The 16061-nt window shown below is 59.6% G+C and overlaps 1 protein-coding gene across 7 annotated transcripts in view; it reads left to right on the top strand.

Moving 5' to 3' along the window:
* RIPOR2 (RHO family interacting cell polarization regulator 2) overlaps nucleotides 1–16061 on the top strand; it is a 95878-nt gene that overhangs the window by 73735 nt on the left and 6082 nt on the right. For 3 of the 7 annotated variants that reach the window (XM_080649400.1, XM_080649401.1, XM_080649404.1), the window contains exons 10-19: nucleotides 1030–1155; nucleotides 1934–2082; nucleotides 4805–4934; nucleotides 5519–5668; nucleotides 7186–7848; nucleotides 10091–10269; nucleotides 11947–12115; nucleotides 13107–13242; nucleotides 14609–14770; nucleotides 15553–15711. In XM_080649400.1, the coding sequence (XP_080505526.1) occupies nucleotides 1030–1155; nucleotides 1934–2082; nucleotides 4805–4934; nucleotides 5519–5668; nucleotides 7186–7848; nucleotides 10091–10269; nucleotides 11947–12115; nucleotides 13107–13242; nucleotides 14609–14770; nucleotides 15553–15711 (2023 nt within the window). Of the gene's footprint in view, nucleotides 1–1029; nucleotides 1156–1933; nucleotides 2083–4804; nucleotides 4935–5518; nucleotides 5669–7185; nucleotides 7849–8467; nucleotides 9987–10090; nucleotides 10270–11946; nucleotides 12116–13106; nucleotides 13243–14608; nucleotides 14771–15552; nucleotides 15712–16061 lie in introns of those variants that run through there. The other 4 variants (XM_080649402.1, XM_080649403.1, XM_080649405.1 and 1 more) reach the window with 2 other exon arrangements.

The following is a 16061-nucleotide window of genomic DNA, read 5'->3' as shown; positions in this document are numbered from 1 at the left end:
ACTTTTATCTGGACTCCCTGCGTTTGACTGGATGCCTCGTTGGCTGAGTTATTATTGTTACTGTCACCATCGTTGTTACTGTCTCGCTGAGCTCTCGGGAGGGGTGTGCAGACACCGTTCTCCTAAGACCCTGTCGACACAGGAACGTGCACACGGAAACGTTTGTGAGAGCTTATTGAGCCACGCGGGATCTCACGGTTGAGACGATGCTCTGGAGCAGGGGTCCTCAAACTTTTTAAACAGAGGGCCAGGTCACTGTCCCTCAGACCGTGGGAGGGCCGGACTATAGTTAAAAAAAACCATGAACCAATTCCTATGCGCACTGCGGGCCCGGGATGAGTCGGCTGCTAAGCAGGACAGGCAGCGGCACCCGGCGGGCCGGATCAATGTCCTCGGCGGGCCGCATGTGGCCCGCGGGCTATAGTTTGAGGACCCCTGCTCTGGAGAGTGGCAGATCTGCAGCTTATTTTAAATGTTTTTATTGATTTCAGAGAGGAAAGGAAAGGGAGAGAGAGAAAGAATCATCAGTGATGAGAGCATCATGGATTGGCTGCCTCCTGCACGCCCCCCACTTGGGAATCAAGCCCGCAACCCGGGCCTGTGCCCTGACCGGGAATCGAACCGTGACCTCCTGGTTCATGGGTCGATGCTCAACCCCTGAGCCACACCAGCTGGGCAAGGGGCATCTTATTTCTTGCTCTGACCGCTGAGATTTTAGCTGATGCCCATCGTCTCTGCAAGGGGCTGGGGCTGGGAGTTGGTCTGTGGCCGTCCTGTTGAAAGAGGACTGGCCAGAGAGAGAGGCAGGACATGGGAGCGGACATGTGAGCAGACGGGGAGGGGCGACGCTCTTTACTAGAGAAAGAGCTCCCACCCTGGCCTTCCAGACAAGAGCCCCCTCCCAGGTCTCCCCACTCAGCGTCAGCTCCACGCTCGGAGCCCAGCGTGTGGGGGAGAGGACGGTGGAGGAGGAGGGCGGTGCTTGGTGCTGGAGGCAGGTGAGGACGCGTGCCCGTTGGTGTCTCCCAGATTTTCATGAAGTACGGCCGGCAGCGGTGGAAGCTGAAAGGCAAAATCGAAGTCAACGGCAGGCAGAGCTGGGACGGAGAGGAAACGGTGTTCCTGCCCCTGATCGTTGGACTCATCTCCATCAAGGTACCGTGTTCCTGGCTGGCTGCAGTCTCCTGGTGCCCCGCTGGGTGGGCCAGGGCTGGGTGAGCCACACTGGGTGGGCCACAATGGGTGAGCCTCGCCGGGTGGGCCACACTGGGTGGGCCTCGCCGGGTGGGCCACACTGGGTGGGCCTCGCCGGGTGGGCCACACTGGGTGGGCCTCGCCGGGTGAGCCACACTGGGTGGGCCACTCCGGGTGGGCCACACTGGGTGAGCCTCGCCGGGTGGGCCTCGCCGGGTGGGCCACACTGGGTGAGCCACACTGGGTGAGCCTCGCCGGGTGGGCCTCGCCGGGTGGGCCTCGCCGGGTGGGCCTCGCCGGGTGGGCCACACTGGGTGGGCCTCGCTGGGTGGGCCTCGCTGGGTGGGCCTCGCTGGGTGAGCCTCGCCGGGTGGGCCTCGCCGGGTGGGCCTCGCTGGGTGGGCCTCGCTGGGTGGGCCTCGCTGGGTGAGCCACACTGGGTGGGCCTCGCCGGGTGGGCCTCGCCGGGTGGGCCTCGCCGCGTGAGCCACACTGGGTAGGCCACACTGGGTGGGCCGCACCGGGTGAGCCACACTGGGTCACTGGGTGGGCCGCGCCGGGTGGGCCTCGCTGCGTGAGCCACACTGGGTGGGCCTCGGCCGAGTCCCCAGGCTCCTCCTGCTGCCCAGTCCGTGGCAACGTCAGCTCCGACGTCGGCTGTGACTCAGGAAGAAATGGCCGCGGTGTCCTGCCTGTCTGCCCGCTGTCCTCCAGCGCCTTCCCTTCGCTCTCTTCCTAGGTCACAGAGGTCAAAGGGCTGGCCACCCACCTCCTGGTGGGCAGCGTGACCTGCGAGACCAAAGAGCTGTTCGCAGCCCGACCTCAGGTGCTGGCCGTTGACATCAACGACCTTGGCACCATCAAGCTGAACCTGGAAATCGCGTGGTAGTAAGTGGCCCCTTTCGCTTTCCCCCATAGAAACAGGGGGGACAGGCTGTGCTGGCCACGGGCGGGCGGGCCCTCGGGTGCCCTCAGAGCCACCGGGAGCTTCTTCCGGAAGCCACGCGTGGGCCCCTCCAGACACTGTGCCTCCCGAGAAAGAGGCATATCTAGGTGTGCAGGTGAACTGAGGTGTGCGGGCAGATTGAGGTGTGCGGGCAGATTGAGGTGTGCAGGTAGATTGAGGTGTGCAGGTGAACTGAGGTGTGCAGGTAGATTGAGGTGTGCAGGTCAGGTCGGTGGTACGTGTGCGGGTAGATTGAGGTGTGCAGGTCAGGTCGGTGGTACGTGTGCGGGTAGATTGAGGTGTGCAGGTCGGTGGTACGTGTGCGGGCAGACTGAGGTGTGCAGGTCGGTGGTACGTGTGCGGGCAGATTGAGGTGTGCAGGTCGGTGGTACGTGTGCGGGCAGATTGAGGTGTGCAGGTCAGGTCGGTGGTATGTGTGCGGGTAGATTGAGGTGTGCAGGTCGGTGGTACGTGTGCGGGTAGATTGAGGTGTGCAGGTCGGTGGTACGTGTGCGGGTAGATTGAGGTGTGCAGGTCGGTGGTACGTGTGCGGGTAGATTGAGGTGTGCAGGTCGGTGGTACGTGTGCGGGTAGATTGAGGTGTGCAGGTCGGTGGTACGTGTGCGGGTAGATTGAGGTGTGCAGGTCGGTGGTACGTGTGCGGGCAGATTGAGGTGTGCAGGTCGGTGGTACGTGTGCGGGCAGATTGAGGTGTGCAGGTCAGGTCGGTGGTATGTGTGCGGGTAGATTGAGGTGTGCAGGTCGGTGGTACGTGTGCGGGTAGATTGAGGTGTGCAGGTCAGGTCGGTGGTATGTGTGCGGGTAGATTGAGGTGTGCAGGTCAGGTCAGTGGTACGTGTGCGGGTAGATTGAGGTGTGCAGGTCAGGTCAGTGGTACGTGTGCGGGTAGATTGAGGTGTGCAGGTCGGTGGTACGTGTGCGGGTAGATTGAGGTGTGCAGGTTGGTGGTACGTGTGCGGGCAGATTGAGGTGTGCAGGTCGGTGGTACGTGTGCGGGTAGATTGAGGTGTGCAGGTCGGTGGTACGTGTGCGGGTAGATTGAGGTGTGCAGGTCGGTGGTACGTGTGCGGGTAGATTGAGGTGTGCAGGTCGGTGGTACGTGTGCGGGTAGATTGAGGTGTGCAGGTCGGTGGTACGTGTGCGGGCAGATTGAGGTGTGCAGGTCGGTGGTACGTGTGCGGGCAGATTGAGGTGTGCAGGTCAGGTCGGTGGTATGTGTGCGGGTAGATTGAGGTGTGCAGTGAACTGAGGTATGCGGGTAGATTGAGGTGTGCAGGTCAGATCGGTGGTACGTGTGCGGGTAGATTGAGGTGTGCAGGTGAACTGAGGTGTGCAGGTCAGGTCGGTGGTACGTGTGCGGGCAGATTGAGGTGTGCAGGTCAGGTCGGTGGTATGTGTGCAGGCAGGTTGAGGTGTGCAGGTGAGTGGTACGTGTGCGGGTAGATTGAGGTGTGCAGGTCGGTGGTACGTGTGCGGGTAGATTGAGGTGTGCAGGTCGGTGGTACGTGTGCGGGTAGATTGAGGTGTGCAGGTCGGTGGTACGTGTGCGGGTAGATTGAGGTGTGCAGGTCGGTGGTACGTGTGCGGGTAGATTGATGTGTGCAGGTCGGTGGTACGTGTGCGGGCAGATTGAGGTGTGCAGGTCGGTGGTACATGTGCGGGCAGATTGAGGTGTGCAGGTCAGGTCGGTGGTATGTGTGCGGGTAGATTGAGGTGTGCAGTGAACTGAGGTATGCGGGTAGATTGAGGTGTGCAGGTCAGATCGGTGGTACGTGTGCGGGTAGATTGAGGTGTGCAGGTGAACTGAGGTGTGCAGGTCAGGTCGGTGGTACGTGTGCGGGCAGATTGAGGTGTGCAGGTCAGGTCGGTGGTATGTGTGCAGGCAGGTTGAGGTGTGCAGGTCAGTGGTACGTGTGCGGGTAGATTGAGGTGTGCAGGTCGGTGGTACGTGTGCGGGTAGATTGAGGTGTGCAGGTCGGTGGTACGTGTGCGGGTAGATTGAGGTGTGCAGGTCGGTGGTACGTGTGCGGGTAGATTGAGGTGTGCAGGTCGGTGGTACGTGTGCGGGTAGATTGAGGTGTGCAGGTCGGTGGTACGTGTGCGGGTAGATTGAGGTGTGCAGGTCGGTGGTACGTGTGCGGGCAGATTGAGGTGTGCAGGTCAGGTCGGTGGTATGTGTGCGGGTAGATTGAGGTGTGCAGGTCGGTGGTACGTGTGCGGGTAGATTGAGGTGTGCAGGTCAGGTCGGTGGTATGTGTGCGGGTAGATTGAGGTGTGCAGGTCAGGTCAGTGGTACGTGTGCGGGTAGATTGAGGTGTGCAGGTCAGGTCAGTGGTACGTGTGCGGGTAGATTGAGGTGTGCAGGTCGGTGGTACGTGTGCGGGTAGACTGAGGTGTGCAGGTCGGTGGTACGTGTGCGGGTGAACTGCACTTAAAGCCATGATGATGACTGCTCGTCCCTCGAGTGGTTCTTACACTCAGCTTCCTCTCATCTTGGCTGATTTTCTGACAAACCACGGGCCCCGCCCCGCCCCGCCCCTCCCGCTGGTTGGAATTTCCTGGAGTGAAATCAGGTGCCTCTGGGCCTGCGGTCGGTCGCGCAGGTGCCTGACAGCTCACCTTCCGGGACCTGCTGTTTTCCAGCCCCTTCGACGTGGAGGACGTGACGCCGTCCGCCGGCACGGGGAGCAAGGCGGCCGCCCTGCAGCGGAGGATGTCCATTTACAGCCAGGGCACCCCCGAGACGCCCACCTTCAAAGACCACGCCTTCTTCGTAAGTGCAGCGCGACTCTGGGGTGGAGACTGGGGTGAGACGGAAGCCCGAGGCCGTGCTGGCCTCGTGGGACACCCTGCGGTGGGGCCTCTCGTCATTCCTAGTGAAGCGGTTCTGAAGCTCACCCCCCACTCCCCCAGCGACACCCCAGCCGCCTCTGCTGTGCGCACAGGTGGGGCCCCCTGCCTTCCTGGCCCTCCCCCACGCTCCCTGCTGCTCCGTTAATAACACGGATTCCACCCAAACCTTCCCGGCATTTTTGGTTCTGTTAATCCTCACCCGAGGATATTCTTCCCTTGATATTTAGGGAGAGTGGAAGAGAGAGGGAGAGACAGAGAGACACTTCGATGGGTTGCCTCCTGCATGCGCCCCTGACCAGGGCTGGGGCCGGGGAGGAGCCTGCAACCGAGGTACATGCCCTTGACGGGAATCGAACCCGGGGCCCTTCGGTCCGCAGGCCGACGCTCTGCCCACGGCGCCACACCAGCATTTTGCAGCCATGTGTGTTCTAACCTGAAACGCTTGCTGAGACGCTAACCCTAACCTGTCCCCTGCTCTCCCTGTCCCATCTCTCGCTCCGGAAGCGGTGGCTGCAGCCCTCCCCAGACAAGCCGCGGCGGCTGTCCGCGCTGAGCGCCTTGCAGGACACGCTGCTGGCCAAGCTGCACCGCAGCCGCTCTGTGTGCGACCTGCCCTCCCTCAGGCTGAGGCCCACAGCCGTGCTAGAGTCCTATGTGAGTGCGGGCGCCGCCGTGCGCCGTGGCCCTGGGGGCGGGGGCTGCGTGCTCTGCTGTGTCGCCTGCTTGTCCTCCTCTCTCTGCTCCCTGGGCCTGGCCCCCGGCCGGCCCGGGACTCCGTCCCGCATGCAATTGGTGGGAGAGGCCGTCTGTCTTTCTCGTGTAACGACCCTGCTTCCGTGCTGTGCATTTTCTCGCTGCTGTGAGGAGACCTGCGGTAACGGTTACAAGCGTTCCCTTTGAAAACGATACAGAGACGCTGAGGCCGGGAAGGCCTGATGCCAAGTGCACGAGTCCTTATGCTCGGTGCTCACAAGGAACAACGGCCCGGGAGGAACACGGGCCTTAAACCCACGTGTCCAGAGCTGTTTCCTTTAAAGAGGTTCTTAGTTCGCTGGTCTTCGTTCCCTGTAGTGTTTGTACCCACTTAATTAAAGCAGAGCCCGGCCCACATGGCTCCGTGGGTGAGCGTCGACCTAGGAACCAGGCGGTCACGGTTTGATTCTGGGTCAGGGCACATGCCCGGGTGGTGGGCTCCATCCCCAGTAGGGGGCGTGCAGGAGGCAGCCGATCCATGATTCTCTCTCCTCATGGATGTTTCTCTCTCTCTCCTTCTCCCTTCCTCTCTGACATCAATAAAGACATATTTAAAAAATAAAATAAAAGCAGGACAAAGTATCACATCTTTTCAGGGAAATAGCGTGTCTTTCAAGCTAGATGCCCAAAGGGTTTTTGTTTGTTTGTTTTGTTTTTGCTACAAAGGCGTTTAGTTTATGCTCATCGGTGTCACGGATGTTCTCATGTCCTCATTTCCCGCATTTCCCAGTGCGTTCTGCTCCTTACAGCAGTTAATGTGCAATCTCACAGGCTGGGGTACGAAGAGGGTTTTTAAATTGGTGCTGTTACCCCCTACGTGTGGCTGCGAACAGCGTGAGGTCCTGGGATCAGGGAACATGCTCCTGGCCAGGCCCCCAGCCTTTCCCTGGGAAAATGTGAAAGCTAAGGAGGCAGCCAATCCATGATTCTCTCTCATCAGTGATGTTTCTCTCTCTCCCTCTCCCATCCACTCGCACCTCTTCCACACGGAAAGGGAGGTTTTTAAAGGCGTGTTTGCTTTAGCCAGACGCACACACCCAAAACCAACACACAAAATGCTACTGTGATGCGAGATCTGGGTTTTTATTTTATTTTTTAAAAAAATAGTTTTATTGATTTCAGAGAGGAAGGGAGAGGGAGAGAGAGAAACATCACTGATGAGAGAGAATCATGCATCGGCTGCCTCCTGCACGCCCCCACCCTGGGGATCAAGCCCGCGACGTCCTGACCTGGAATCTAACCATGACCTCCTGGTTCACAGGTCGACGCTCAACCACTGAGCCACCCCAGCCGGGCTGGTGTCCTATTTTCATTGTGTGACAGCTCATCTGGAAATCAACCACACGAAACACCCCATCTGTATTTAAAAACAACACGAAGAGAGATTTAAAATGCTAACGGATGCCTCTCTCCCACAGTCGAACCTCCCGGACGACACCTTCGAGAATGACAAGGCTGCCGAGGACAAGAGGCCGCTGTCCCTCAGCTTCGATGACCTGCCCAACGGGGACTGTGCCCTCCCGGCCAGCCCGGCCGGCTCCCTCGCCACCCCGTGCCCGGCCCACCCTGAAATCACCGTCACCCCCGCCGAGCTGCACCAGGGCCAGAGCGCCGAGGACTCCGGCTCCGTGTCCTCCAGAGGCTCCTCAGGAGGCGTCCCGGGGCCCACTCCGTCCCCAGAGGAGGACGCGGAGGGGCCCCCGAGAACCGAGGCCCACCCGGCGCCCCCAGGGCCCACGGCCGGGCGCCTGTTCCTGGAGAGGGCCGTGGCGGAGGCACTGCTGCGGGAGTCGGACGAGTCCTCGGAGCTGAAGCCGGTGGAGCTGGACGCCTTCGAGGGCAACGTCACGAAGCAGCTGGTGCAGAGGCTGACCTCGGCCGAGGCGCCGGCCGCCGCGGAGAGGCTGCTGTTCGAGGGGCCGGTGGTCAGCGGGGAGGCGGACGGCGGACGGTCCTTCCTGGACGGGAGCCTGGAGGACGCATTCCACGGCCTGTTCCTTGCGCTGGAGCCCCACAAAGAGCAGTACCAGGAGTTCCAGCAGCTGAGCCAGGAGGTCATGCACTTGGACGATGTCCTCAAAGTAAGTGCCTCTGCGGGGACCCCGGGTCCGGGGGCGAGAGAGGCCGCCTGAGCGGCGTTCCGTCTACAGCAGCGTGTCTTCATCTTCCATCCTGTCCCATCGCAGATCTGTACACAATGGCTCTTCATTTTTTAAAAAAATATATATTTTTATTGATTTCAGAGAGGAAGGAAGAGTAAGATAGAGATAGAAACATCAATGATGCTGCCCTAGCCAGTGTGGCTCAGGGAATAGACCTGCAGACTGAAGGGTCCCGGGTTCAATTCCGGTCAAGGGCACATACTTTGGTTGCTGGCTCCTCCCTGGCCCAGGCCCTGGTCAGGGCTTATGCAGGAGGCAACCAATCGATGTGCTTCTCTCACATCGATATTTCTGTCTTTCCCTCTCTCTTCCACTCTCTCTAAAAATCAATGGAAAAATATCCTCGGGTGAGGATTAAAAAAATTAATTAAAAAAATAATAATTCAAAAATAAACACACCCATACTGTACACGATCACGTTCTGCAGGTTCCAACCATAGGAAAGGAGAACCAGGAAGTTGTGCCCCAGAGGCCGGACTGGGCCTCGTTCCGGCAGCGGCTGGACGTGGCTCTCTCTCTTTCCCCTTCACGTTCCCAGGATGCATAGCACCTTGAGGATGAGAGACTAAATGATGCCGCCCCTCGGACGGAGATCCCGAGGGCGACTGAGCAGCTCTGATGCATGAGCACCTGTGCTGGGTGGCCTCCTGGGCGTAGAGACAGCCCCCGCCAGGCCCTTCCCGCCTGTGTCCCGAAGTCAGCACGGAGGACCTTAGTTCTGCCACCTTGCAGGACTTGCCCCGTTCCACCCACCCCAGCGAACCCTTGACTATTGGGAAGTACCTCTCTCCACCTCCATGCCTGTAGCAATGGGCGTTATTCTGTGTGTGATGTCTGCGAGTCTGTCCAGCGCCATAGGATTCTCCAGGCCATGGGTCTGCCCCCTGTGACTCTGGGCCACGGGCTGGGTCAGGGAGGTGATGGAGCAAGGTCCTTCCCAGGCCGAGCTGGGAGGAAGCAGCACTGCCTCTCATGGTGCCCACCATTCATGTCTCCTCGATGCAAAGGAAAATGATGTGCTGTGAATGTAGATGAGCTTTTAAGGCCACTTACCCAGAATGCGTGGGTTAGTGAAGGGCCTCCCCCTCTGTTTCTGGGGGCCATCCTGTTCATCCTTCAGAGCAGGGGCCTCGCTAGCAGCTCCCGTCTTGGGAAGACGAGACCTCGTGGAGTTAGAGGCTGCTTCTGTCCCGCACTGATCCCACCTCTCCCTCCATGTCTCCTGGGTCGTATTTTACTTGGGGTTGAGCTCCAGGCAGAGGGACATGGCAGCTCTGATTCCCAAGGCTTTTAGGTTGTAATAGATGTTTTTTAACTTTCTTTTAAAAAATATTTTTACTGATTTCAGAGAGGAATGGAGAGAGAGAGAAACATCAATGATGAGAGAGAATCATTGATTGGCTGCCTCCTGCACGCCCCACACTGGGGATCAAACTTGCAACCCAGGCATATGTCCTAACCAGGAATTGAACCATGACCTCCTGGCTCATAGGTCAACGCTCAATCACTGAGCCACAGCAGGATGTTTTTGAACTTTTTTTTATTTTATTGATTTTTTACAGAGAAGAAGGGGGAAAGATAGAGAGTTAGAAACATCGATGAGAGAGAGACATTGATCAGCTGCCTCCTGCACACTCCCGACTGGGGATGTGCCCGCAACCAAGGTAGATGTCCTTGACCGGAATCGAACCTGGGACCCTTCAGTCTGCAGGCTGACTCTCTACCCACTGAGCCACACTGGGATGTTTTTGAACTTTTTATTATAAAAATTTCCAACAGAAGTAGAGCAAGTAGATAACGGACCCCCCCACCCCCACCCCCCGCCCCCGCTAGCTTCCTCGTGCTCCTCTCCTGGCCAATGTCCTCGTCCCGTCTTTGAGCAGCTTGCTTCCCTCTGCATTAGTTTGGAACGAATCCCTGAAATTGTGCCATTTGGTTCACGGTTGTTCTTTTTTAACATGAATATGTTAAATGCGTTTGTGTTTTTTTTTAATGCCAATAAAATACAATAAAACAAAAGCTTGAAACAAAGACAGTGTCACCTGTTCCTATTGGTCAGAGCGGGTGCTGGGTCCCATGGCCTCGGGGACGCTGACTGTGTCCCCCCCCCCCCCCGTCGGGGACGTGGGGACGCTGATGTGCCGGTGCCCCTGCCTTGCAGTGCAAGCCGCCCGGAAGCCGCAGCACGCCCTCCAGCCTGAGCCTGACGGTGGAGAGCGCCCTGGAGAGCTTCGACTTCCTGAACACCTCCGACTTCGACGAGGACGAGGACGTGGACGAGGGTGGCCCTGCGGGAGGTGCCGACTCGGTGTTTTCAGACACGGAGACGGAGAAGAACGGGTGAGCCTCGCCGTGCCGTGCCTGGAGTCCCCTCCCTCCCTCCCTCCCTCCGCTGCCCCCTGCGCCCTGAGGGGTCTCTGCAGGGGTAAGCACCTCAGGGACGCATCCCAGCCAGGTGTCAGCCGGGCACACGGGCACCCAGGGCCCAACCGAGTGTTTTGTCCTTCGAGGCAAAGTGCCAAGAGCAGCACCCCAACGCCTGTGAGCTCTGGTGCCCCATCTCTTTAAACCGTGCGGCTGGAGGGCCTGAGACGGGAAGCCGGGAGCTGGCCAGGTGTGCGAACCTGGGACACTGGTTGTCGGCTCTGCCCGTCCTTGTGCCCCCCCCCCCCCCAGCACCCAGGTTCATTCTGGAACAAAAGAGACGCAACAGACCTAGTTTCCCATGTGAGTGCCCATCACCATGTCCCTGTGGCAGCTCTGCCGTGGGGTTTTGTTTTGTTTTGTTTTAAAATATGTTTTTATTGATTTTTAGGGAGGAAGGGAGAGGGAGAGAGAGATGGAAACACCAATGATGAGAGAGAATTGTGGATTGGCTGCTTCCTGCAAATCCCCCCCTGGGGATCGAGCCTGCAACCCGGGCACGTGCTCTTGACTGGGAATTGAACCGTGACCTCCTGGCTTGTAGGTGGACGCTCAACCACGGAGCCCCGCCGGCCGGGCCGTGGGGCATAAACCAGCGGTCCTCAAACTTTTGAACAGGGGGCCAGTTCACTGTCCCTCAGACCGTTGGAGGGCCGGACTATAGTTTAAAAAAAAAACTATGAACAAATTCCTATGCGCACTGCGGGCCCGGGACGCGTTGGCTGCTAAGCAGGACCGGCAGCGGTACCCGGCGGGCCGGATCCATGTCCTCGGTGGGCCGCACGTGGCCCGCGGGCCGTAGTTTGGGGACGCCTGGCATAAACAAAGCCTTCTGCGGGGCAGAGGAGGCCGTACCTCCCGCGGGACCAAGGCCCCTGAGCTTTTGGCCCGAGTGGAAGTCCGTGTCTCTCCCAGGCAGCGTTCCTTCCTCCTTGCCTTCCGGTAGGGACGGACTGGGGGTTAGGAGACTGTGCCGCAGGTTCGTTCTGAGCGGGACTACTCCTGGGACGTTGCAAACACAAAGACCGTCTAAGCCGGGACCCTGGGCAGGGCCCCCGTCGAAAGGGTGGTCGGGGCAGGTTTCCGAGACTCGGCGAGGCTGCTGGCGAATGGTTCTTGGTGCCGAGAGCCCGGGAAGCAGCTGTTCTGCCTGACCTTTTACATCAGGCACGTTGGCGACAGGCCGACGTGAGACGTCGTGGTTGCAAGGTCGCTCGAGCGCTGTCCGGGTTGCTCAGAGGACAGAGCATCGACCGACCTGCAGACCAAAGGGTCCCGGGTTTGATTCTGGTCAAGGGCACGTCCCGCGTTGCAGTTTCCTCCCGGGCCCTGGTTGGGGCCGTGCAGGAGGCAACCCGTCGATGTGTCTCTCTCACATCCATGTTTCTCTGTCTTTCCCCCTTTCTTCCGCTCTCCCTAAAAATCAATGAAAATATCCCCGGGTGAGGATTAAAAGAAGAAGGAAGGTAGCTCGGATTTTCCAGGCCCTGGGAAGGAGCTCTGGGGGGCCTGAGGGGAGCCACGTCGAGTTGACCTGTGGTTTCCACACGGAAAGAAACGGCTCGCCTGTCGCTCACCTTCCCGCTTCGACAGGTACAGGGCAGTTCACCCGGAGGCCAGGGCGCACCTCAGCGAGGCGCTGACGGAAGACACGGGCGTGGGCACCAGCGTGGCAGGCAGCCCCCTCCCGCTGACCACGGGGAGCGAGAGCCTGGACATCGCCATCGTCCGGCACCTCCAGCAGTGCACCCAGCTCGTGCAGGTACGGCCGGACGGCATCACGGCGGAGGCCAGGCGGTTCGCGCACCAGGAGAGCCTGCGCTTCTTTTTAAAAATATATTTTTATTCATTTCACGCCGAAACCGGTTTGGCTCAGTGGATAGAGCGTCGGCCTGCGGACTGAAGGGTCCCGGGTTCGATTCCGGTCAAGGGCATGTACCTTGGTTGCGGGCACATCCCCAGTGGGAGGTGTGCAGGAGGCAGCTGATCGATGTTTCTCTCTCATCGATGTTTCTAGCTCTCTATCCCTCTCCCTTCCTCTCTGTAAAATATCAATAAAATATATTTTAAAAAAAAAAGAAAGAAGAGAAAAGCATTTAAGCCTTAACGTTAAAAAAATATATATATATATTTTTTTATTCATTTCAGAGAGGAAGGGGGAGGGGGAGAGAGAGAGAGAGAAACATCGACGATAAGAGACAATCACTAATCGGCTGCCTCCTGCACACCCCACACTGGGAATGGAGCCCACAACCCGGGCCTGTGCCCTGACGGGGAATCGAACCCGGGACCTCCTGGTTCCTAGGCCGATGCTCAGCCACGGAGCCACGCCGGCCGGCCGAGATAGCTTGGTTATAATTATGACTATTAGACACCATGCTGCGCATTTCAGCTTGAAAACAAGGAAGTAGATCCAGGCTCAGAAAAACCACCACGCGTATAAGATACATCTTCGGGGCGCACACGCCCCCGTGCAGCCTGAATGCGCCTCCGCGTGCAGAGGGCTCACTGGTTGCCAGTGGCCTCACCGCCCCCCGCAGAGAGTTCCAGAATGTACGTAGGCGTGGGAAACGCCAAAGGCCGCAGGAGCCTGTCTGGTTTTGCAGGTGAACCCAGGCATCATCGCCAGGGATGAGGGCACCGCCCGAGACGGGGCACCCCGGGGTCAGCCCCGCCCCCAGGGGCGCAGGAAGCGCAGGTCGGGAGGGGCGCCGGACCACACGCCTGAGACAATGCTCTTGTTTCCTCCTCAGCAAATTGTCTTCTCCAGCAAAACCCCCTTCGTGGCGAGGAGTCTCCTGGAGAAGCTTTCCAGGCAAATCCGCGTGATGGAGAAACTCGCCGCCCTCAGTGACGAGCACATAGGGAACATGGGTTCAGTCCTGGAAGGTGAGGCCCTGCCCGGGAGGCCACGCTGACCCCCCTCCGCCCCTCCCCCCTCTTCACCCCTCTGCCTTTCCCGCCTCTTCACCCCTCCTCCGCTGTGTCTGGACAGGCAGCAGCAGAGCATTCAGAGCAGGGCTGCCCCACAGCTGTGGGATCTCACTAGCGCCCCCTTCAGCTTCGGAGTCAAAGTGCACCCCGCTTCTGCACCCGGCTTCTGCTGGGGCCTCCTTCAGAGGCAGGCACGAGTGTGCAGCCACGGGTGTGCGGACACAGGTTTGCAGGCACAGGTGTGCATACCTGGGTGTACAGACAGATGCAGGTGTGCATACACGGGTGTGCAGACCCAGGTGTGCAGAGAGCACCGTGTCACCTCTGGCGTGGCTCCCCATGGGGATGTGAGATGCGGATTGTCCTCGCGTCACTGAATTGGCTAAGACAGCCCCACCGTGGCCCAGGGTCAAATGCAAGATGCCCCCAAACCCTCCAGGGAGCCAAACCTTAGGGAGAGCCTAAAGCAGCCGTGGGCAAACTACGGCCCGCGGGCCGGATCCAGCTGTTCTATCCGGTTCTCTTGCTCTCCCCTCCGCTCCTTTCCTTTGAATTTATATTAGTTCACACAAACACTCCATCCATGCTTTTGTTCCGGCCCTCCGGTCCAGTTTAAGAACCCATTGTGGCCCTCGAGTCAAAAAGTTTGCCCACCCCTGGCCTAAGGCCTTCGTGAGGGCCCGGGTCAGAGTTTTAGGTGGGAACTTGACCCAGGAAAGATGCCTTAGAACGTGTGTGACCACACACACACACACACACACACACACTGTGTGTGGTCTGGCGACAGGGCCTTTTTTTCCTCACTGGAGGATATCTTTTCCATTGATTTTTAGAGATGGGGAGTGGGGGGAGGGCGGGAAGGGGAGGGACGGGAGAGGACTGGGTTCTGGCGCCAAAAGCGAGGGGCTCTGCCTCCTGCCGGGCTGCATGGGCTCCTCAGCGGGACGTCTGCGTCCTGTGGGCCGTCAGCCGACGAGCCGTCCTTAAGAAATAGTAACAACAGGCCGGTGGCAGCCCGGCCGGCATGGCTCCGCGGTGGGTGGGCCTAGGAACCAGGAGGTCAGGGTTCGATTCCCGGTCAGGGCACAGGCCCGGGTTGCGGGCTCCATCCCCAGTAGAGGGCGTGCAGGAGGCAGCCGGTCAATGATTCTCATCATTGCTGTTTCCATCTCTCTCTCCCTCTCCCTTCCTCTCTGAAATCAATAAAAATATATATTTTTTAAAATAATTATTTTAAAAGGGGGTGGTGGCCACGCCTGCCCACCCCGCCCGGCCCCTCTCCCAGCCTCACGGGCGTCCTTCCTTCCGTCCTTCCTTCCAGCCGTCCCCGAGCTCCACCAGCAGCCGTCCCTGCTGTCCTTCTGGACCGGGTGCTGCGGCCCGGCGGGCGTGTACCACAGCTCGGCCGACCGGGTGGTCCAGCAGCTGGAGGCCAGCTTCGCCGGCGCCATCAACGCAGACTACCCGGGCCTGGCAGACCCAGGTGGGCACCGTGGGGCGGGGGGGAGCGGTCTGTCCCAGGGTCCCCACCCCTCTGCCCGCTGCCACCCGGGACGCCAGGCCTCCCTCTGGAGGAGGAAGCGGCCTGGGCTCAGTGAGACGGAAGAAACCAGACGGAGCACGTGCAGACTCAGGAGCGCAGGGACCTGGGGAAGCCCTGCCCTCCTGTGCCGCTGGGTGGGCACCCCCCAACCCCGATGTCAGCGGGTGTGGTGACGACCCCTTGGGAAAACGGGCAGTTTCTACCCTGGCTCAGTAAACCCCTCCCCTGGGAGCCAGCACCGGGCTCCGGGAGAGATCAAGACAAATACTCGCTCACACAGGAGGGACGTGCACGCGGAGTTCGCGGCATCAGAGCCGGGATGCTGTAATCGGTCCCCACCCTCGGGGGCTGGGAGGCGATCTTAAGAAGACGGAGTTAGGGTGCAGGCTCCGTGTTGGAGGGATCTCCGCTCTTGACGAGTAAAAGGAGTCAGCTCCCTAGCGAGCCCACCGTGTCACCCGCTGCCATGCAGCTGGGGCGCAGGCAGTGCTAACGTGTAGGCGGGGAAGGGGCTCAAGGTGACCGCACGGGCACAGCTGTGACCTGTACCTTGATCTAAACGGCCCTCGGGCAGGTGTGTGGACGGCACAGGTCACCCGCTGCGCCTGGGTTGGTCCGCTGGTGGACTTCGCTCTGTCCTGCTCCACAGTGAGAGACGCGTGAAGGAAGGAAGGAGTGGCCGTGTCCCTTAACGGCTGCCTGTGTCTTCTCTCCCCCAACAGTGTTTCGGACGCTGGTGGCCCAGATCCTGGACCGGCCGGAGCCCCTGCTGCCCCCCAGCCTGGCCTCGGAGGTGGTCACCATCTTCCAGTTTCACGGCTACTTCTCCGGCCCTGGGGTTGGCGGCCTGGAGGGCCACGTGCGCCAGCTGGCGGGACAAGGTGGGCGGAGTGACACGGAGTGGCCTCTGGCCTTCTTCTTTTAGGTGTATCATTGCTTTCAGAGAGGAAGGGAGAGGGAAAGAGAGAGAGAGAAACATCCGTGATGAGAGAGAATCATGGATCAGCTGCCTCCTGCACGCCCCCTACTGGGGATGGAGCCCGCAACCGGGGCATATGTCCTGACCGGGAATCGAACTGTGACCTCCTGGTTCACAAGTCAACACTCAACCCCTGAGCCGCGCCAGCCAGACTCGCTGTGTGTTTCCATTTGCCGGTTTAGTTCACCTGACAGTTAATTCCGTGGCCGTTAGGGGCTGGAGACCACGCCCGCTCTCCACCCCAGCGCCTCG

The sequence above is a fragment of the Plecotus auritus genome (genome assembly GCF_963455305.1).
Source record: "Plecotus auritus genome assembly, chromosome: 12".
Taxonomy (NCBI): domain Eukaryota; kingdom Metazoa; phylum Chordata; class Mammalia; order Chiroptera; family Vespertilionidae; genus Plecotus; species Plecotus auritus.
This window is presented reverse-complemented; position numbering and strand designations above follow the sequence as displayed.